At 29.9% G+C, this 24,683-nt stretch overlaps 1 protein-coding gene across 3 annotated transcripts in view; it reads right to left on the reverse strand.

The window, feature by feature from the left end:
* LOC130904207 (insulin-like growth factor-binding protein complex acid labile subunit) overlaps window positions 1–24,683 on the reverse strand; it is a 453,059-nt gene that overhangs the window by 90,519 nt on the left and 337,857 nt on the right. The window contains exon 1 of one of the 3 annotated variants that reach the window (XM_057816848.1): window positions 14,926–15,198. The exons of 1 other annotated variant lie outside the window; for it this stretch is intronic. In XM_057816848.1, coding sequence (XP_057672831.1) covers window positions 14,926–14,967 — 42 coding nt within the window. In that variant the 5' untranslated portion in view covers window positions 14,968–15,198. Of the gene's footprint in view, window positions 1–14,925; window positions 15,199–24,683 lie in introns of those variants that run through there. One more of the 3 variants, XM_057816857.1, reaches the window with a different exon arrangement.

Below are 24,683 nucleotides of genomic sequence, written 5' to 3' on the forward strand. Positions count from 1 at the left end.
AATAACTACGGTAATTAAAATAAAGGAAATATTTTATTAATTCTCATATAAATATTACAGTGATTTGATATTTCTAGTACGCAAAAATACGATGATAGAAGCTTAATGATATCATATGAGCATAAAAGCTGAATATTAAATGAAAACTTATGCGTTTTACGAGGAAATTACTGGTATCATGATATCACTTAACCTTGCCACTAACTCAGGTATCTACAACATGTGCATTATAAATCGTACTTATGTTGGTAATTATAAAAACTATTACAATATTTTAAAACAATATGTTTGTACGTTAATTAGAGAAACAAATTCAAGGTACCAATAAAAAAATAGAGAAGTAGACAAAATAGTAGAGAATGAAACTAAATCTATACACAGCATTGAGACTCAACAACATATACACAAAACACAAATTCCATTCAACAACAAGCTTCGCTGAACAGCTCATATTAAAAAGCAAAGGGAACAACCTCAAGTTTATTGAATACCCTATACCCAACCTGGGGCTGTGCTAGTAAAAGGGGTCTTTAAATCGTTCAAAGAATTCAGAACAAGGTACTAAGTACCCATCTACGGTCTAGATATGGATACTGTTGACCAAACTGTATGATGAACTACGACTTTAACATTATACCAATATTGAGACAATCCTGCTCTATGATATTTCAAGATGGCGAGACGAATCAAAAGGATTCAAGCTTTTTAGTTCGTGAAGTGAGATTGTCAAAAGCAGAGTAATGTGCATGTTTTGTATGTTAATTAATGTATAAAATGTTTATCTTTGAAGACATTAGGAAATATAGTTAAGATTCTTTTTTAATATATGCCTTTTGTAGATAGTTTCATGTTGAAATGAAAACCTCGGCACATTTTTCTAATTAAGTTTGCGCAAGAGCACCTCCCCACTCAGTTCTCCAAAGTTTGAATTCACGTGAATCATTCAAAATAATTGATATTACTATATATTACCAAATGGTTAGTGTAATATGTTATCTAAGAAAATGTTCATTAAAAGTTCTCCTCCAAGTAACCTAGCAATAACATAACGAACAAATGTTTATTTTTGAAGAAATTTTGAAATATACTTTGGATTCTTATTCCTCGGCACGTTTCGTGAAAATGTCTCTTAGCAAGTTTGCACTACAGCTCTTTTATACTAAGGTCAGTGAGTTTAGATTCACGTAAATATTTTTAATAATTGATAAATTTATGATCACGTGGTTAGTTTCGTATGTCATCTGAACAAATGTTTATTAAAAGTTCTTTTTTTAGTAACCAAGCAATTAGTTACTACGAATAAAGACATTTTGAAATATATTTTGGATTCTTATTCTTATCACATGCTCTGTGTTAGTTTGATGTTAAAATGGAAATCTTTTCAATGACAAGCCTTGACAAATTTTTCTAATCAAGCTTGCACAAAAAGTCAGAAGCACTTTTTTACCAAATATCTTGGAACATTCAAAAATGGAAACCGATAATTGTTTCCATGTAAGTTTAACTTTTGAAGGCATTTCCAAGTTTTGAGTTAGACCGGGAAAACTACGAAGAGGTCAAATTTTTTAATTATTCTGTTCATCTTTGGTGAAATTGTTTAAATTAAACGATTAAATATAAAATATAGTATATCTAGTATCAAGTTTTTTATTGTTTATAGTTTATTATTGAACATTTTTGCCTTATTTCAATTTTATTGATTTTATAGAATTGTTACCGATGGGCAATAAAAACCTTTGAAACATTAATTTGCTTTTCCATTTATACTTCATAAGAAATTCATTACATGCACTTCATTTTTCAGAAATGTGGAATCAATTTATTACTTCCGCCATCATCTGTTTTTGCGTGCAGTTCATTTTTATTTAATTTATTTGGTTTATTTTTAATAATTCCCCTGTATCTTATCTTTAGCGAAGACATTATATCTAGTTCAGCTCCTAGTGTACTTACATAATCAATTAAAAGCAAAGTCATCAATTTTTCTGCAGGCAAAATACCACACGTCAAAATGATAATCATCTGATTGTTGTTAACTATTATAATTGTGATAATAATTATTGATGAATTGTTATATGTTTCTCTGATGACCCATATCATATCGTTATTATCCAATGTGTTGACTAATTAATATTACTATCGATTCAGATAAAGTATATTGGCTTACATCTACTTGTAATCCAATCGTTTTTGATAGGTGTATACTAAAGAATGTAACTGTATACAACACAACGTACTTAAGGCCACTTGTTATAGGTAAGAAAACGTATACAAGGCGCTGGCCTTACATGGCTGCCACTAAACAAAATTAACCCTTTTCTATGCTGCTACTAATTTTACACAAGGTACTTAATTCGCCCTCGACCATAATAAAATGAAACAATCAAAAACTTTTCAATAAAAGTCAGAAACAAAAAGGTTAGATTTGCTAAAGAAAACGGAATGGTTCAGATTTAGAAAAGTTCTCTAATAAATTATCTAATTTGCAACAAGAATTGCAACTTGCGTGCATTAAAAATGGCCAATCAATCCAATAAAGTTGCATTTGAAGATGTTGAATCAATTAAGATATACAGCTAATTGATTGGATCACTTTTTTAAACCTAAACTTTATCGTTTCGTGGTATCTTCTTGTTGATTCGTTTTTTGTCACCATCATTTGTTTTATTTTATTGTGGCCTTGTTTGTTTCGGTACAAGATCAACCATACGCAATATTTTTTCTGCGTATTCCCGACCTTTACGACTTTAATAGTGAAGTAATTATCTAGTTTCAGCTGTATCAATAAAGAAAATTTACGTTGCTTTTCAAATAAATAATCTAAGCTGATATAGAGTGTTTTTTATTCATTTGTTCAACTGCATTGTGATGAAAAAAAACATAATTCACTACAAAGATATTGTTTGTTGTGACTGATTCGGACAAATCGGTTCGGGTTCGTATTGTTGGAGCCATGTTAGTTAACCAATGTACTGAATTGAATAAAGTTAATCTACGATTAAAAACTCGGTAATCCAATTTATTGAATCCCACTAATACCTATTACGAATAATATAAATGGAGTCCAAAAAAGTTATGACGTGTATCTACTCCATATTTACAATTCAAATAAACAAATAGTGTCACATATTATCTAGAAAAGTGTTCATTAAAAGTTTTCCTTCAAATAAACAAGCACCTAGATAATGAACGAATGTTTGTTTTTTGAAGAAATTTTTAATCATATTTTGGACTCTAATTTTTTGAATATAATTGTTAATACCAATAGAATTTTTTCTTAAGAAGACAATCTGTAGTACCAGAAAGCCAAGTCCTCTCATGTTTCAATTTTGGACAATTGAGAAAAAAGGTGTTGAAAGATCACTTTGATCAAAGTAATCAAATCACGTCAATATTCTAATGTTTCGTACGTATCTACAATTGTTTGTTCCAAAAGGAATGTTCATATCTCTTGGATTTATTCATCCAGAGAGTGACATAGTGTTCCCCTTTGATTAACACGGGTTCCCACGTTATAGAGCAATCTTAAAAGTGACTGTGCCGAATGCCTTCAGCGCTTTAGTTTCAACCGTCTCTCCATAACCGGGAACCTTGGAGCATTATTGTGGTCCAAAGCTGTGGTTGTTTTCTTTAAGCTGCGTCACTCCAGTTAATAATTTGAATACCATGTGATTTTTCTCCCGATATAAGATTATGGGGGAAAATATATTATTTATGTTTCTTTTACTTATTACTACTTTAAATTCTATATTCATTTATAATCAAAATAAACCGGACGTTTTCTTTTGTGTTATTTTGAGATATGATTAAACTGAATAATGAATAAACTGAGCTTTTTGGCGAAATGGCTATTCTAATGCATAAAAAATATACAAATAAATTCGCCCAATTCATTTTTTTCCTTTTAGTTTTAATTATAATCTATCTTTGATTCAAAACCAAAATGGTTTCGTTTGCAAAACAGTTTTTATAGGATAATATTTAACTATGATGAAAGATACATGATTCGTTTTTGTGTCTTGGCTCCCCTTCTACCTCAGTCGTAGCATACGTTAGAATTTTTGAATTTATGTTGGTTAACAATTATCTATCTTGCCCTTCTTAAAATATATATTTTTTATATTCCCTACCCTTGAAGTGCGAAGTATTTTTCTGTGTAGACACATTTCGAATGCTTTTATTCGATTCACAAATCAGACTTTCGAAATCTTATGTTTTCATCGCACAAATACCGATACAGTAATTTGTTGTCGCAATTCCAGGTAGTTTTCATATCACATATAATGATAGCATTCATGTTTATTTCCAGCTGAATTCTATTTCATGAAATTATGATTCATGTAAGTAGATAAGTATTTACTCAATTTTCAAGAGTCTAAAGCCAAAGCGAGCGTCGTTTGTGTGTATCTAATCAATAAAAAAAGAAACAGGCTGCTTGAGTATCTATTACATCAACTAATTTTAGCATTAAATTAGTTCTGTCGAGTTTCGTATTACGTTAAAAATTTCATTTGCAAGGGGATATAATGTGGAAAATTATACATACCAGACCCATTTCTCTAATGAACATATCACACCCATCGGAAGTATAAAGTATAGAAAGACTTATTAAAAATGGAAAAATATTTGACGCGCTTCATTACTTTGTATTTCACCAACCTCTTCCTGTGTTACATCGAAGGTGTTAAATTCATAATTTGAGTTATTTTTGAAAGCGAGAGGTAGACTATCCTTGATGCTTGATTTGTCATATATAATGACTGTCTTCGTATAAGACTAATTAATATTGTTTGCAAATATTTATGGAAATAATTCACGAAAATAAAGAATCAAAACTTTATTCTTTAAATTTAAACTTCCACTTCCATATTTCGTGTGCTGCTTTTATAGCCAATCCCAATCCCGAGATGATTCTCTAAAATCTTTAGAACAGTTTCATAACATTTAAGAACATTGAGAAATTCTCCAGAATATTCAATAGCTTCATAATCAAGTAAGAAAAGGCAAACTTTCAAGGGAGAGAAAAATAACCTACACACGCTCGTCATGTGTAGGCTCATATTTCATAAGTAGACATAGATATGAATGAATAATATTATTATTAATGTTGACACCTTGTATTAAAGTTCTGCTGCAACTTCTGGTTTACAGAATTCTCTTGGACATGTTGAAAGATATTGGTTTATGATTGCTTCTATTCTCTCTTTTTTATCAAGTTTCATTCTTTGCTTTTTCATTTTTGTATGACAAAAATTCTGCTACTCATTCTTCTATCTGAGTTTCGCAATAGTTCTGTTATTTCGTTATTGTAAAATTTTCACTTTTCTTCTTTTCTTTTAAAATAAATGCATTTATCATTGGCCTTTTATCATTTACTTTTTCCGATACTTCCATTTTATTACTTTCTCATCGATATTCTTCAATGTATTTTTCAAGATGTTTGAATAATTGATCCACCAATTTAAATTTTGTTTTTCAAGGATTGTTTCAATTTAGAATAAATATATATTCGGTAAATTCGAGTTTCTGGAAAAAAACCTCATGAAAAAATTATATCGTAATCATACCTCGCTTTTAAAATTAAGTTGCCATATCAAAAATTATTGTATAAATTTTTTAATGTTACGTTTAACTTGCATGTTTTATCATCGTATATTCAAAACGTCGTTGCATTTTGTATTTTCGTTATGACAGTTTATATTAAGAAAAAAAATGCTCAACAATGTTTATTTTTAAAGTTTTTTGAGCCCAATTCGCTTCCTGAACAAATTGCGTGTAAAAATATGTAAATCGATTCACAACGTTACTTTTGGTCTGGTTGGGACAGACATCAGTATTTATCCAGGTGTGAAAGTTTTTTCTTTCTTTTTCTGTTATTTAGTCGCATATTTGCGAGTCTCGTCTTGTAAACCGGCCCTCCTGATGAGAAAACCTGATGTAACAAAGGTCAGCCGCGCCATAGCTCCATATTAATTACTTTTGCTTGTGAAGTCAACTTGGACTTGATCTTGGACTTTGTTTATTTATACATAAAGTTAATTAAGAAACCGGTGTGGATACTTTTTATGGCGATTGATGGAGACATTGCTAGATCCAGAGCCGTAACGCAAATTAGTTTAAGACAAATAAAATCGATATGAGTAATTTACACAAGACGATGAAAATTTTAACCTGCAACTCTTAAGCAAAGGAAATGTTTGACATTATACAAAAACTAATTCGTACGTTTCTTTATATTTGTTTGGTAATTAATTTGTAAGTTCGATATTTGTTTCGAATCTGACATTTCACTCAAAACATTGTGGGATCGCAAATATGAACATTTTGTTCATATCTTTCAGTCTGAGTCGTTCTTGCCTGCCAGATTTTCTCTTTTAAAATAGTTGTCTATTTAATGAAATAAGTTTCAAAAATCTAGAACCTCCTGATTCTTCCATTCAACTTTGAGTTTTCCATATGTTGTGTTCAAATTGTTCAAATTTCTATCCGCTTCTTCTTTGTAGTAATATCAGCAAATGGAATATTATGACATGAATCATTTTATCAATAATTGCACAGAAAACTGGGCCACTCTAAATTTTCAACTTTCATAAATTATATTATCTTTTATTAAATCTCGTATCGTGAACTTTAATTTGTGAAAAGCTTTCTTACCAGAGGCCATAGTTAGTAACTTCTCACAAGTATTTCTAAAAACTAACATTGTATCGAGTTTAGTTAACAATCGGTAGCCGGCAGTTTATATAAATAGATACATATACTAAACTGCCATGTTATTGTTTGCTCTTGACGATAAATAAATATATACAAGTTTTAAATACGTATATTAGCATTTATAATACTGCTTAGCACCTTCACCCATATAATTATGTCATTTTAATTTATAAGTATCTAATCTGTTCCTTATTTAAAGAACATATAGATATACGACCTACTTTTAAGACCTAATTCCCAAACAGAGAGGATGTATTTTTCCAAAAAAATTGATCATACTACATGGTACCAGATCAAATACGCTGGATTGCTGGGAATTTATATCGTAGCATTAGAGCGTAGGGAGGAGATAATTCAAAGAAACATTTGTAGTGAAATCAAAGATGCTTCTGGAAAATTAGAACAGAAGAGTATTGATGATATGTTCTGAATATTTCCTATAGGTCGGTAGTTTTCCTCTTTCGAAGGATACATACATCACTTCACTCATTGATTGGGGCTGGAAATATTTCTTCAAAATGTTCTTTCAGGTAAACATAATCACAAACAAGTCTACAAATATATACTGACGTAAATAAATTTAAACTTCGATTTAAACTAATACATACGCTAGTACTATTGACCTGTAAACTTATAAGAATTTATTTGTATCCGTAAATTGAAGAGTAAACTAACGAAAGGCTCAAATAGGCTTGTTTCCACTAAGCTATAGTTTTAAACTAATTTCCAAATTTTGTTAACTAGCCTTTTATAAAAGTAAACTTAATGCCTGGTTATACTTAAAGTAGTTGTGTAGTGTAGTGTAATTATTTGCCTTTGCACAATAAATGAATATTTATGGAATGAAATTGATAAGGTCACGTGTTGAAAATGAATCCAAGTTACGAAATTTCTCAAATAATTTCGAATATTTCCAAACAAAATTTATTGTTTAAGGACATCACAATCACATTGACTAAAATGAAGAATGAGATTTCTCTTGAGTTAAGCTTAGATTTCACAAAATACTAGAATATATATTTTGTATTAAAACAAACACTGGAAATTTGTAATTTGCTTATCATCTCTAATTCTTTTTAGTCTTTATTCTGTGAAGCTGACATGACCACATTAGTAGATTAGTTTCAAAGTGTTTCTAGTTGTTAATATTTGACCTATTTTTAACTGAATGTAAGAAAAGAGATTATCAATTTCATTTGAATATTTATAATACCATCAACATTGCACAGTTTTTTGTATATATTAGTCTATACAGGCTTCTAAACCTGTGGAGGTTTATGTCTTTCTATTCAATTTTTTTCAAATGGAATGAAGTGAGTTCAACTTAGGGAACAGTACAAATTTCATCAAAATGGATTCTGTAATTATTGACATAGAGTGTGTATCACTCACTAGGAAAACGTAGACGGTAGACGGGGCGGCGTTGTATTGCATTATATTCATATTTGAATATGTTTATATAATAACTGAATGATTTTAATAATTATTCTGTTTATTGTGTCATATTGTGCAGTGTATCGATTAGATATCATCAATTTTAATAAAAATACAGACAACCTTTTGTGACTAATAACATTCATAACACCTCAACACCTAAGTATTTGAAGCTGCACGACGACGTCTGCATGTTAGGATGATTTGTAAGAACAAATTGCAGAAAGAAACGCAGATTCGAGGGAATCAGAACAGCAGAAATTCATGGACAAGTATCTCGAGAACAGCATGATGACCGTCTGCGACCAAATGTATCCAGATCAAGAGCGGCGCGAGCGCGGCACATAGTCACATATAGAGAACGCGACAGAGAGGCAGAGAACCAGCCGTGCACGTGCAACATTTGTTCGCCTTGTGTACACCAGACTTCACTCTGCAAATCCTAAAATTATAATTGTTGTTATGGACCAAATGTGCAATATTATCAAGTTTTACTGTCATCTTATCTTACTAGCATACCGGGTTCTCAAAATCGTTTCTTGCTAGCGAATCAGACGACAATTCGAAATTGTTTTCGCGAAACTAACATTTCAATCTAATGTAATGGATATAATTTGGCAAATTCGTATCAACAGAAATTTTTCGGTCGTCTTATTTTAATTTTCACGGAAAATGGTTCCGAAAAATGGTTCATTACTACACCCATCACCATTTGAGCATGCAAAGAATAGTTAGACTTTACATAGGTTTCATCCAAAAAATTATGTTTAAATGTGCAACCGTGTAAAATTTATGATTTGTTTGGTTTATAAAAAATACTTACAACACAATTTTTTGTTAATAAGTTCCTTATTGAGTGTCCTTTGCATTAGTTAGAAAATTTGAAACAATTTTGTGACTTCGACACCAAAACGAACGATGCGCGTCAGCGCTCAAACTTAAGGTCTAAGAATTTTTTGGCGTTATAAAAAATACTTTCATCACAATTTTTGGTCAATTGTTTTCTAATTCGGTGAACTTTGTAATAGTTAAATATTTTTCTTATATTTTGGGTTTTTGGTTCAGAATCGTGAAATAAGTTCTTTGTAGAAATCCGGGGATAACTTCACACGGAAAAAAAATTTTGTGCTTAATGATTTTAATAAAACTATCGGAACAATGATAGTCAATTACTTACTTTGTAGTATATTGTCTACAATTATTTATCTAAATTTCCAATGAACTTTTTAAATGCTTTATTTTTGAAATCACTAGCTGCTTGAATGTAATTTTTTTATATGTAGTAATCACACACAAGGACACTAGATACTTGTTCAATTTAAACTCTGATTTTTATTTTCATTTCCCTTCCTATTGTCTTAGAATAAATTAAGAGCAGGTTAGAACCGACGAATACATCTCACGAATAGGTAATACAAATAAATTACTGACGGCACTTAGCACCCTAGGATTGCTGTATAACTTTAGACCAGGAGCCATCTATAAACGGGAGTGAACCGTTTTCGGTTAGACCTGAAACTTAGTTCGCTTTACAGCGTTTTGTCAATCACGATCAGAAGTAAATTAACCTTAAAAACATCATATGTATTATTTTCGATGATTTCATTTATAAATATAATATTTCAACTAAATATTTGGAAATAGCAAATAAACTAAATTAATTTCATTTAGATGATGTAAATAGCGAATAAAGAAAAAGAAATCATAATTACTTTTTATGAAATCCACTAGGTTTCCGGTAAAAAATGTTAACGAAACATTAATTATTAGAAACAATAAGGAACAGTTGTATTAAAACAAAAGAATAATATATTTCTTTTTTTGAACTTCTCTGAGAATAACTTGAAATGGACAAAACATTACAATACGAAAAATAGAGCTCGGAAAAGTGGTTATTTATATATTAAACAACATATAATTTACCTTCCGGATTATTAATCAATTATTAAATAAATTAAATCGATCTGGAAAACAATTTCGCCTCGGCGATCCAGTTACTGGAATAATACACCGCATAGTAGGTACCTCATTATCAATACACAACCAGTTAGTGAATGTAAATAATCTTTCTGAAAACACAAGGCTAAAAGTTCACATGCTATTTTGTAAACTCATTTAATGTAGCTTATCAACTTTTCAAACAACTATTTCAAATTTCAGATAATAAGAAATGTGAATTGGTCAAAGATATAAATTCTATGGATGAATATTTTGACGAGTCTTCACATTTTATACGTAATTGTTTAACCTGCCTCTATTATACCATTTTTTTTAAGACGTAATAGAATTTGATATACGTGCAATTCATATTTGATTGTTTTCTATATACAATAACCATCCTGTATTAATCAAACTGTTGAAGTTAACTCTTTAAACCACGAACATAATATTTTCCTAAACCTTTTGATTATCCAATTCCAATTGCTTTTATTCATGGTTGTCCTTTTTTCGTCTCCAAAAGTTTCTAATACCATCTAAAATATTCTCTAGCTTCCTGATATATCTACTTTCAGTAAGGGAAAATCCTTTGAGCTGAAATTACGAAAAAGAGCAACCGAGATTGGTTTTAGCAAGACCCACATACAGGAAATGTTCAAGCTAAATAAAATTCATCAAATCCAATCGAAATTCATTCACACACGCACACACACAAAATTATGATTATGACAAAATGTAAGAATTTTCTGAAATTCTCGAATTTCCAAATAAGCCGTCTTCTAACTAAAATTTCCTTTTGCAATGAAGCCATTTTAATTTAATATAGAACAGTTTCATACTAAACCTCTCAGGGCTAGTTACATGAATCATACCCGTAAGTATGAAACTTTTATGAGTATTGTACAAGTTTTATTTTAGTGTGAAGAGCCAGGAGTCACGCGGTGCTAAATATAGTAAATAGGGTGGATGTGGAAAGAAGGGAACACTTTTAGCGGACAATAATTTGCATATGAAAAGCCGGAAGTTCCGAAAATTTTCCAATTGCTCTTTTTGAAATTCGGTGTAACAGTTGAAAATAATAATGACCATGAGGATCATATCTATACACCAAATTTCCATTTCCAGTAAGAATTATTTCTATGAATTCCGGATCTGTATAAAAACGATCTTCTAATTCCAGTTAAATTAAAAGACGACTTTCTTTTAATTAATCAGTAAAAAGTTTAGGAACAAATTTAGTACTCATTCGTCTCATTTGTAAATCAACTGTTAAAAAGCTTTGAACGAGCCCGTAGGAAATGTTAAGCTCTCGAATAATCAATCGGCAGGTTAAAGGAACAAGTTTGTCCATTTTTTGCAAATTTTCGTCTGTTTTTGAGTTCTCAACTGACTAATATTCACGTATCACTCACACCACTATGAAACAGTCCCAAAGTTACTACGTTTTCACTGTTAATATTTGGTGAGCTTCGGCGGCATTTGTTTGAACTTGAAACAAAATTTCATGTTGAAACGTAAGAAATTACTGTTATAAAAATTTTTGACACTTCGGAACAATAGTCAAAACAAAAATATGGTAATTGTTAAACCTCATATTTTTTATATATCGTAATAGTTCATATTAATTGTATTCATATTATATTAGAAAGCAACAAATATAACTAATAGAATAAGATACGTGCCTACTACAAATGTAAACTATTAAGTTTCTGGTTTTATGTAAAGCCGCAAACGTGTTACGACTTTAAATATGCAGAATATACTGTTCTGTTTACGTAACAAAATACTATAAAATCCCGAAATTGTGTTTGGTAACTGTAAATAGGAACGAATCTGAAAATACAGACTAGGTATAGAAAATGATACTTTATTGTTTTTTACACAAAATAAATCGATATGATTAACCGATATTTTTGACAGTATAATATAATTGAAATATTCCTTTCTTAACATTTAAAATTTATAAGAACGACGTAAGTTCATTCAAATCGCCTCGTACCAGAGAATATTAAGCGATAAGCGATTTGAGGTACCTCTATACTATAAAAAAATTCAAATGGAATCATATTAACCCATCTAATGAGTAATGAGTTATATAATATAATTCTAGTAAAAAATGCATGACATCTCTTGTAACACCCGAATGATAGTAAAATTGTTCAACTTTAAATCCCATTGGGTTTTTAAAATTAGGTCTCGGCAGATATGGATTAACTATTTTTATACTCTCTTATCGGTATGTAAATTGCCTCCCAACCATCCTTCCTTTTGATTAGGTACCTGCCAGTGTTGAACGTGATTGGAGTGGATAATGTTACAGAAAAGTATTTACGAACTTTGAATATATATCAATCTCCAATTATTTTTTATTAATGGAAAACTAAGAGTATCGCAAATGTCAAACTTGTTCTCAGAACATACTATGTACGAGGCAGGTCATTTGACAAGTTTCGATAGGGTGATCATCAATTTTTACGTTTAACACAATTAAATACATAAATCAAGAAGTGACGTGAATATTGTCGTGAAAGTAATATTGTTTTTATGCTTCTTAAAGTGGCCATATGAACACGGATGATGTTGATCGTACGGGATCCTCATTTACAGAGATAGTTAATAAAATTCTAGCCCTTGATAACTAATGAAGATGAAAGGCTACATAACGAATGTTTGAATATATTTAAATGCACCTAATCCGTCAATATATCACAATAAATAATGCAGCTTGTGTAAACTTTATATCCTTTAAATGGTGGGTTCCACTATTATTGCAGAAAAATTGGCCGAACTAAGTTGCGATTTATAAGACACTTAAGTGTTTAGAATTAAAAGTAAATTATGTTCAAAAATAAAATATTAATATTGGTTTTTGCAATAACTACATTTTTTATTGTAAGTTTACTTTTTCGTCATGCCCCCAGTGCATATCGTATTCTAATATTAAATTTATTTTTTTTAAATCAATCGTTTATTTGTTGTAGACATTGGTGTTCTACTATATTTCAAATAATTTCTAGTAAAAAATGTGCTTGGAACTGGAAACATACGATCGAAATGTAGATTTTATATTTTCAATGTCATGATAATACAGGACAATAGGAATTACCGTCCATTGGAAATGTAAACTTTTTTCAGCAATTTTGACATCGCTAATAAAAAAACTACTTAACTACTAAAGGTAAGACATTTACTGAAATTTTGTGAAGAAAATGTAATAACATATTGTGAAGTTCCAAGACCCCGGATTATTGGAAAACAGATTTCTCTCTTAAACTATTGAAATATGTTTGATTATTTCTTTTTTTCTTAACCGATGTATCCCACATGAAGGTTCAAATAAATGATATTCATTTGCAAATAAATTTCAACACAAAAAATTAGTATGTAGTCACAGCTGATCAATTAAGTAACAAGCACATTTTTACGGCGAAAAATCCCATTTCAAGTTCCCAAGTTCATTTCAAGTTCCAGCTCTTGTTTACTGTAACAAAATTTCGAAATTGTTTAATTTGACTTATCAGTACGTATGTTCCAAGAAATTTGAAAAACATTATTATTTCCTGTATCATTCTGATAATTCATTTTGTTATTAAATTATTATACACCACATTTTGTTTTATATTTTGAAGTAATTTGATCTGACTAGTTATTGGAGTTATGAATGTTTTAGTAGTTTTTCAGATTCTATTTTACCAACCTCACTCAAAACAATCGCGTGGTTAAAGGTGATTTGTTTTTAGAAGTAGCCAAAGCTGGGTCTTTCAATCATTATTTATGTTAATCAAATTATTTTCGTCCAGTTCTCCCAAAGACAAAGAACATTTTAATGAAAAATTCAAAGAAATGTGTGAGAGCTACATATTACCACTGTTACACTCTCACTCAGTCCCCCCCTGACTTTATTATCATTATCGGGAATAATTCTTATAATGTGTACATTATGAAACAGAATAGACCCATCATCAAGAATATCTACAAACATAAACATATCAAAAGGTCTAAGAAATAAGAAATTGAAGCAATAATAATATAGATTAAATATTTCAAGTTTTTTTGATCAATTATTTTCTTAATCAAGAAGAATGAAATTCTTCTATTGTGCTTAAATGTTTAATGTGCCTAAGCAGTATTTATCTTTAAATTTCCACTTGGATTTTTTTAGATAATATTGAAAAAAAAAACAATTCTGGAATTTAGTTCACATAATATATGCAGGTAATAAACTTTCCTAATCATATAGATATTTAGTTTTAAAGAATTCACTATTCAGGACAAGGTGAAATTTTTTGTCATTGCTAAATATGGAAACACAAAAATGACCCTTGGAATAACAAAGTTTCAAAAATATTTAGTCACTGCGACAAAAAACAAATTACAAAAGTAAATCGAACAAATCACGGAGACCATAGCAAAATTTCGAAAATTAGTAGCAATGACAATGCGGGCAATAAGACTACTTATATGTGAAAAACAAAATAATTTTTTTCTGAATTTGTTACTATGATAGGAGTCAATGATAAAAAAATTTATAACGCTAGAAATGTCCTTGTTCTATTACATATAAAGTATTTTTTATTATTATTCAAAATTATTAATTTCATGAAAACAAAAATAAAAGTTCGTGAAATTACAAAAAACGGAATACTACCTAATCATCAATCTTCTACGCTCGTTTTAAAACAATCATAACATAAACAAAGTTTGTAAAGCAGAAACAAGTTGGCTAATTGGAATTCAAAAGATGATTAAAAACTTTGCACTTGGTGTAGACGAAAAAACTGTTTAAAAATATACTGTTAAAATGAGAATTATAGAGTAAAAGCATTTATTTTGACATACCATTCTATTATCTTCACAATTACACTGTTCTTCGCAAACCATAATATATTTGTATATAATTCCACAGTGAAGCGTAAAATAACTTAAAAAAAACCACAAATAATAAATAAAAAAACTAAACACCAACGATCAAGTGTTAAATCATTTCGCACCCATGAAATAAGCACCGGGCTGCGCGATACACACAACAGAACGCAACGCTATCCCTTCGAAAGCTGAACATGAACTAAAATCTAAAACTCGAGCGCTGAGCAAAATACAAAATAGCAGAATAGTGGGATCCTGTAGATCGGGAGAATCCTAACGATAAAAACTACGCAGTACCTAATGTTTCGGCAACGTAATATAAAAAGCAACTTCTCATTGCTCAAATAAATAGATAAACACTAAATTTCAGCAAGGAACGTTTAATCTCATATAGAATTACTGTACTTTATTAAATTTACTCAATATTAAGAATAAAATATAGTAATCTTTCTAAATATTCACAAACGTAATTAAAAAAAGAAGAAATTTTTTTATGTAAATATATTGCTTTCAAAATTCAAAACACATGTTTCTTACTATCCCAAAATCTTTATATTATTTATCCTATAAGACATTTTTTTAGAATTAGAAAAATAGTTGTTGCGTAGTTCTGACAACTGAACCTAATTTAAAATTTTGAGAATAATACTTAGAGTACTTATAATGTGTATATGTATAATTATCTCAATCGGAAAACAGAGTGGTCTTAAGATCAACAAATGTACCGGGTGTCCCAATAAGAGTGGCTCTCGGCCATATCTCGGGAACCGTTTATAGTACAGCTTCGAGAAATAAATATTTATAACAAGAGTGGCCTCGAGAAAAACCTGGAAGTATTTACAGAGCTGTAGGTCCACCGCTAGAGGGCGTAATTAAATACCAGAAATTGTAAAATGAATAATTTACAAATTTTGCCTAGTTACGATGCTTTTAAACTATGATTATCGTATTCTTCAAGAAATTCAGCGTATATTTGATTCTACAAGTTTTAGTCTATCTCATCAAATAAGAGGTGGAATTGAAGCGGGAACTTTATTATGAAAAAATGCTTTTAAGTCCACTTCTACTTAACCTATCTATGCAAACTTAGTTTTTTTGAAGAGAGCTCCTTTCTACCAATGTAAAAGTTATAATTTCGAAACAACCTAATGAGTAACGTATACACTAGAGGGCGCTAATTATTTATTTTTTTAAATCTAGCATCCTTGAAAAATGTTAAATGGGAACATGCAGTTTTAATTAAGGAATATAAAAGTAGACCAAATTAGCAACAGAATAGCGAAAACTGCATGTCGATATCTTTTTCGTATTAGGAGATATCCTAAGAAAGTTGTAAATTTTAAGCATTTTCCTTTAAACATAAATTACTCCGGGTTGACTGAACAGATTTTAACATTTTTTGACTCCTCAAAATTTTCTTTCCTTGTTCTATTAGAAATTATTATGTCAATATTACTTATGCTGTCACCGGGAAACTGCGTTATCGAAGTTAAAATAGAAATATATAAAAACAAGTAATGGGCCATGAAAGAAACGAAACAAACTAACCTAACCTAGTAATTTGTTCATTTATGTGTCATTGCGATTTGTGTGCATTAAATTCGATATAAAATTTACTTAAAAGTTATATCTAAGATGATTCTTACAAACGAAGAAGCATTTGATATGATAGGCATTTACTTTGAATGTATGAGAAATGCAACTGCACGTCATGGCAATTTCGTAAATTGCATGCAACCACAAAGACTAACCACCGATATTTATTCAAAATACCTATAACATATAATGGAGTGGAATTATGAATTCTTATCTTGTTTTTCTGTATTTAATTTCATAGACTAAAAATATTTTTATTATTTAAAAACAAGTCTAAATTTAACTTATGCCGAAGAACAAATGAGTTTCGAGTAAAAAAATGAAATACCTACATCATTATGATTTTCCCTCTTCACTGTTTTACACTTTATTCGTGTATTATTTTATAATAAAGAATACTAATTATGATGTAGATATTATTTTTCTGAATTTAATTGGTTCTAGAAAAAAATTTTCAAATTGAGATATATTTTTCAATTATCAGGTTTTCAAACTAATATTTCTATTTCATAAAACTAAATTATAAAAAATTATTTATTTGCTAATAAATAATGAAATTTTACCGTATAAATTTATGAAAAATACTTAATTTAACTCACCACCGTGTACAGGTGATATCTCCTAACTAACCCACAATAATTCCATGTTGGCAATGACCTCATTTTTGTTTGCAAAATTTTAGAAGCATCCTGTTTATAATTTTTTTAAGTGACAAGACTTTATTATTTACTCAAAATTAGTATATATTTCCATATTTACAAATTCTCATATCAGTACTTACTTCCCAATAACTTTTTACAGATCTGTCAAAATAGCAAAAAACAAATATGGATCAATAAATACGAGTAAACGTTATTTATATTGAATTCATTGAAAGTTTGAACACAATTTGTTTGGAAATTAGAAAGAAATCAAAAGTAGAATATTTCACGTTACCGGCAGTGAAGACATCGTTAAATCACGTTCAAAGAAAGGAGTCTGCTTTAGGGTCTTTAAAACGCAAGCGCAAGCTTATATTTTGATGTCGCGGTCGGTGCCGTTAATACTCACGGCACAATCAGGATGAGAAGATCAAGGTGTTTGTTTATATTTCAGTATTCAATATTTATTGTTGAGGTGTGTTGGAAATTAGATAAATTGGTGGTCACATTTTGTTGAAATTATCCATATTTACGAGACTACTGAAATATTTTTTTTTAAAAAGATTTCTTCTTGTTAAATTGTTGAAGTGATGTAAATTTTAAGTTAAAAAATACTCGCATACATACAGGTGATCGGTTTTCGATGTATTCGTTTTTTTTTTCACAATTAATCGTTGACCACATTGACGGATTATCATGGTCATAGTATTAGAAACTTCCTCAATCTATAGGGATTTTCTGCGACAGAGCAAAAAGTGTCAGATCCGTTGATGCGTTGGTATTTTTATGTGATGTGGAAAAGAATCTGTTTGACATTCCTAGAGAGAAATAAAAAGAAGTGAAAAATTATCAACGAATCTTTGGAAACTTTGAAAAAATTAGGACCGGCTCCGGGTTCTACAAAATAAATTAATCAACAATAATTTCATAGAAAATAAGATGGATATATATACTATATATATAAAAAAAATATATAAGTTTTGAAAACTCATGAAAATTATTCTATTTATTAGATACTAGAAAGGTTCTATAAGATTGATTGATAATATAGAAAAGGATAAGCAAAAAAAATATAAGGACCAGTGTAAGTATGAACTAAATCTTTTAATTCGAAAAATGCTTTGAGAGAAAACCGTGAAATACATAGGGGGTATTAGTTTTATTGGTTCTGAATGATATTTTAACAATATTGGGATATATGGAGCATTGAGAGATAGAAAAACACTGTGCAAAGACGAAGATGCTGGATAATTAGACGAAAATTTGTATAAGAGTCAGAAATATAGGTAGTGAGCAACTGAAACTACGAAAAGAGTGAGACAGGTCTGCATAGGAGTGTAATATAAAATATAGTGAATGAAGGAATGACCACTAAGTTGAAATTTCTTCAGCATAAGTTTTATTCATATTGAACACATTGTTTATTGCTATCAGTCACATTTACTCGCTCGTCAGAAAGTGTAATTGCGAGTGTTGGTGTAGTGGTAGTAGAAAACAGTGTGTTTAGTAAAGAATTGTGGTATTAGAACATTTGCGAAACGGTGCGCGAAGAAAGAGATCTGAAAAATCGACTAACTGCTCTTTTATACCAAGATATTGCGTCATGCAACTATCTGGTTTGATTCGCGGTTTTTGGTGTATGTGTATCCACCTACTAGATAATTCCTAATGTTGACAAGTACACGACAGACCAGTTGAAAGCATTTTCGAAAGAGGATTGACAGAAATGCTTCCAGTGCATTGTTAACTATGGGCAGTACTTTGGAGGAGATCAATTCGTATTTCATGTCACCATTTTATTTTGTTTTCAATAAAGTAATTCACTGTATTTTTTATCGCATTTCGTATAAACAAACAATAACATGGGATGGATCTTACTTAGTAGGATACTAGAGAATGGAGTATATAGGAATATCTATAGGTAGACCTTATGTATACAACTGCGAAAGATCAAAAAACGTCGATGCATACAAGACACACATAAAAAATCAAAATATGACAAAGAGATAATGGAAACGATAATAATTAAAGGGAAGGAGAATAGACATGAAATTAAATAACGTGTTAAGACATGGTTGACAAAATCAGGAATAAAGTATTTGAAAATCTAGTATAAATCAAATTTACAAACGATAGAAGGAAATATTGTGATATAAAGTCTCAAAAGAAGGTAAAAGGATGATCAAGTAAGAATACGGTGAATTTATGTAGAACAGAAACATCGAGGAAGTATGGAAAAGAGATTCGGAGCCTAATTCAATTCATATCCTCATTATAAATTGAATAGATTTAGTGAGTGAGTAAATAGTATAGAATTTATTGCAGATCATATTTTCGACATATCCTTTTCAAAATAACTAATAAAGTGTATCAATATATTCTTAACTTCATTTCAATGGAAGGATCCAATTTCTAATCTCGATAAATTGGGTTAAGTATATTTACATCGTTCGTTTCAAAGTACACAAGTTGTCAACAACCTGGTTTTATCACATCTACATGTATCTTAGATTAGCATATTTAATGATGACAATATTTGTACTATTGTGATTCATACTATATCTCTGTTTATGTCTACTCTGTTTAAATGCCAGATTTTACACTAAAAATTGCAGTAAATGAAAGCATAGTTTGATAACAGATTGAAAACTAGATCAAATTCTAATAATTAATTATTATTTATTGATTTAATTAGACAATTTGCTTATTTATATTGATCTATAGATCACCTTCATCATGAATATCAAAATAAGGATAAAATCAACTTAGAACTTATTCCAATAAGAAAAAATTAATTTTTTCTTTGGTTCCCACATCTCAAATATATAGCGGTAATCAATTAAATTTATTAGAATTTACAAAATAGAGCTATAAATCTTATTTGAATCATTTAGATTTTTTTTATCATTTATAGCTTTTTCGTTCTTATGAATATGAACCATTTCTAAAAATTCCTTTTTTCGTGTATTAAATTAGATCCAACTATCAGATCCTCAATTTAGATGGTTAGCTATTCAAAAAGCAAAAACTGCATTGAAAGAAAATAATTATCCGGAAAAAATGATAAATAACATATTCAAGAAAAGGATAAACAGATACTACAATCAATTTAAAAACAAAACAAAAACGAAACATCAAACATAAAACATTTTTGCTTACCATATGTACAAGGACTTTCCCAACAATTATCGAATTATTTCAATAAATATGATAGTAGTATAAGGCATAGAGGACATAATACATTATCCAAATATTTCACTAAATTAAAATCTAAAACACCAAAAAATAAAAGAAGTAATATTATATATCAAGTGCCTTTTACTAATTGTGATGCTGTCTACATAGGGCAAACATCTCAGTATTTAGAAAATAGACTAAGAGGTCATCAATACGATAAAAAAAATAGAACTGCATTAACGAACCATGAAATATCAAAAAAACATAAATTCAATTATGAAAATTCAAAAAGAGGCTATAAATGATAAAAAAGATCTAAATCTAAATTTAAGTAAAATTTATAGCTCTATTTAGTAAATTCTAATAAATTTAACCAAAGAAACCAAACCAAAGAAAAAATTAATTTTTTCTTATTGTAATAATAGATCAATATAAAAAAGCAAATTGTCAGTGTCGAAAGTCGAAACTTCAAAAGTGATTAAAAACTTGTATCAAGTACCTCATATATGTGCTGTAAAATGCACATTTATAGGCAATACGATAGAAATGGAATGACTTGCAGTCGAATTTGACTCATGACGAAGTAAATCGTAATTATAACTAACCTTTCCCTATTAATCAGAATGAGATATAGTCCGTCCAGAAATTCATTAAATCAAAGGTGTTAAGGCCGCCACGCTATTGTCTGAATTTACAGCGAACTCTTCGTGTTTTGGGGGCCTTTATCATTACATTGCCATAGGACTAATCGGATCGGACACAATATATATTTCATTCGTTAGTGAAGTATACGAAGTTGTATCATTTAGAAGAATATTCTTATGTCAGATTAACGCTTCAAGATGAATACTAATACTTTCAGATGAGAAAAGGATTCCTAATCTTTTCTATCCAAATTGTTGCAAAACTATTTGTTCATTCTATAGGTCTTCGACTTGTGTAATCACATTCGATTTATGTCTAATAGACTTACTTAAAACCATGTTTTAAAATATGTAAGAAGGTTATTCTCACAAAACCGATCGAGTTTGATTTTAAAATGCTTTGTTGTTCGCAGAAGTGTGACTATCCTCCAAAAGACACCATTTGTAATAGGTACTTGTTCCTCATTTAGATTTTAGTCAGTAAGTAAGTAGATTTGCTACTAGATGAAAATGATTCTATACACAGTGAATAATTACGATTTCGAAAGATCTAATAATTGATTTACCTGCGAGTATATTTTTGAATATTTCCGAGTCGCAGTTGTGAGCAAAGCTCATAAACCATATTCAATTGTTTGAGAAGTCGTTATATGCATTATTCAATGAATTTATCATGCCCAGTACTAAATGAACTTAATATTATTAATATTAAATAATGTACATAACTATTTTTATATCTATATCAACTGTGTAAGGCTGACACAAGTCTACTTGAATTTTTTAGTATAGGTTAATTTTAATTTTTGTCTTTTATTTTGTTTTTTTTTCGGAGATTGGGTTTTTTCTGTAGAATCACAATCCATCGAATTTTTATAAATAAAATACACATTAAAATCAATTTTGAAAAAAGTATGTTTATTGAGGTACTGTTATAAATATTAGAAGATATTGCTTGGGAATTTATTTCTTAAAAATAACATCATCCAAATGTAAACTGTTGTGCTTACGGCATTTATTTAACCGAGCACTATAATTGCCTATCACGGCTCTGCAGGTATTTTTCATGATGGCTGACATTTCGTGACGGATATTTTCTTTTAATTATGCCAGGGAATTCGGAAAAATTTGGCAAAGATCTATTGGTTATAACAATTATGCAATTCACACATGAAGAAGTTGTATAACATCCACAAATAACGCTCTGAATTCATTGTCAGTGTGAGTTCCATTTCATCTTTAAAAAAGTAATTCCGCACCGACATCTCAGTTCATACGGTCACTTTAGGCGAATGTAGGAGATTCTGATGTTTGTGTTTTGGATTGGTTGCACTCCAGTAGCGGCAATTTTGCTTGTGGACGTGTCTATTAAGATAGAAATGAGGTTCATCCGAAAACAAGATGTTGTTAAACGTTGGAAAGCGCTCAATCATCTGGTTTATGAAGTCAAGCTCTTGACCGACATCCTGAAGCATCAATTCTGACACCAACTGAATTTTGTAAGGGTGCAGCACCAAATCTTTGTGAAAAATGTGAAATAATTATGATCCGAATAGACAAGTCAGGTTCGTCACGAACAGACCGAGTAACACTATCTACGATGTTCTAGAAAATCTTTGACCTCCGAATTTGTGTTTATCCAGTGTTGATCTGGTTTCTTCAAACTTATCGACCCATTTTCCAATCAGTCGAGTGCCTGGCGCATCGTTTAAGTGACAAATACTGTGACCAAGTTATTGTTGTTCTAAAACTCACGCACGCATAACGCACAGACCGCTCCAAAGAAACTCTCCATAGCAACTAAATTTTCAAGAACCAGGCTACACATTGACATACCTCCCACACCTCTTCCAATAACTTTTTGGATAGAATAAAGTTATTTCGAAAATCTAAATTTATATTTAAACTTTAATGTTGAATCATAATATTTTGGGTCCTAGAGTTCCGATTGGACCTTCTTAAAGAATTACTTCTTACTTTTCAATGTATATTATATAAGAAGCATTCTCAACTTTATACGATATACGTTTTTTGCATAAATAAGCGATTTTCACAATTCTTTTTTCCCAGCTTTGCTATATAATTCAATATTCTGTTTTAATACAGCTCTCTATAGAATTGTATGACTACATACAATAATTTCTACAATTCTTTCATAAAAATATTACAATCCACAAAAGAAAACTGACAACTTAATCGATAAAACATTCTACATAGCACATTATTTTAGAGAATGTGTACAAAAAAACGTTTCTTTCCGATTTGTTTTAATTTGAAATAGCACGTGAACTAAAATACAAAATATATTTATCAAAAAACCCTTGTATATATTTCATTTGCTACTGGTGTACCTCGAAACCTGCCCCTTTTTACCTATAAATATTTATCTTTCCACCGCACTAGTAGACGTAAAAAATGTTCCTACTATCTGAAAAAAGCATTGGGGTCAGGTAAAAGCAGGGCCTGACTGGGGGGAGGAGGAGAAGAAACCGCAAGGGATTCGGCTAATGATGAAAGAGAAGTCTCTGTTTTCTCTGATTTCGTTAACACTAAGATAAAAAATGATGTAAATTATTTTTCGATCATTATCTTAATTAAGGAGCAGAAAGTATAAGAATTGACTTGCTAAGAGTAACAATAATGTTTTTTGTTTAATGCTATACAAACTTTTTTTTCTGTTCTCTGTCTTTTCGTAGCATTTGTACTGTTTTTAAATGAACTAACTTTGAATGTAAACGATGCGTACTTGAGAGAAATAAATTATCGTAATTCGCTTCATTTTCAAAATATCGTTTCCATATTTTATAATTGACACTTGTACTTATTGTTTTTTATTAATTACACGGTTATTGAAAAGACGAGGGAAAATTATGATTATTTTGGCAAATCTTCCTACGCCAAGTCGGTTCTGGTTAAAAGACATAACCGTATATCAACGTTGAGGGGAATCTTGTGGTTTCTGAGAAGATTCGTGAGGAAAATTTTACTTCTGAAAACATTTACAGATATTTTATTGGTGGAGTGAATCATCCACATACGTTCAATGAAGACTATGGGTGAAAACGATCCGTGTCAAGATAAGGAATAAATTGACAAAACTCACGAAACCAGTAACACATCTTCATTACTTGTTAGTGTGGATGACGGAATGTTCATAGAGGTTAGATTAAATTTATCGCTATGGTTTCTGAAATTAGTCTACCTTCTATAATTGTTGTAAATGAATGGATAAATATCATAGAATGAATAAATGAGAACAGTTTATACAGATATCAATGAATTTCAATCTACAAAATACCAACAATATATTAACGAATAAAGTTGTAGTCTAATGTATGATAAATCCATGAAGAAAATACGTTAAAATGAGAAATAATATAAAAATAATAATAATCACCAGCAAGTACTTCAAACAAGAATACCTAGACCTCATCAATCTAGTAAATAGAATAGATGAATATTTTCTTTTGAAGCTGAGTAAGCACAACCAGAACATTACTGTCCTTCACATCACAGAATATCAAGGAGACTGATCAGAGAGAAAATATACTATGGTCTATCCAAAGAAGATGCAGCTAAATTCGTGAATTGATTTATAAGGAATTACAAGAAGTACATTTTGAAAGAATCACATCTATAGCACAATCAGAAAATTACTGTTTTTCACATCAATGAA

Source organism: Diorhabda carinulata, chromosome 1 (genome assembly GCF_026250575.1).
Source record: "Diorhabda carinulata isolate Delta chromosome 1, icDioCari1.1, whole genome shotgun sequence".
NCBI lineage: Eukaryota > Metazoa > Arthropoda > Insecta > Coleoptera > Chrysomelidae > Diorhabda > Diorhabda carinulata.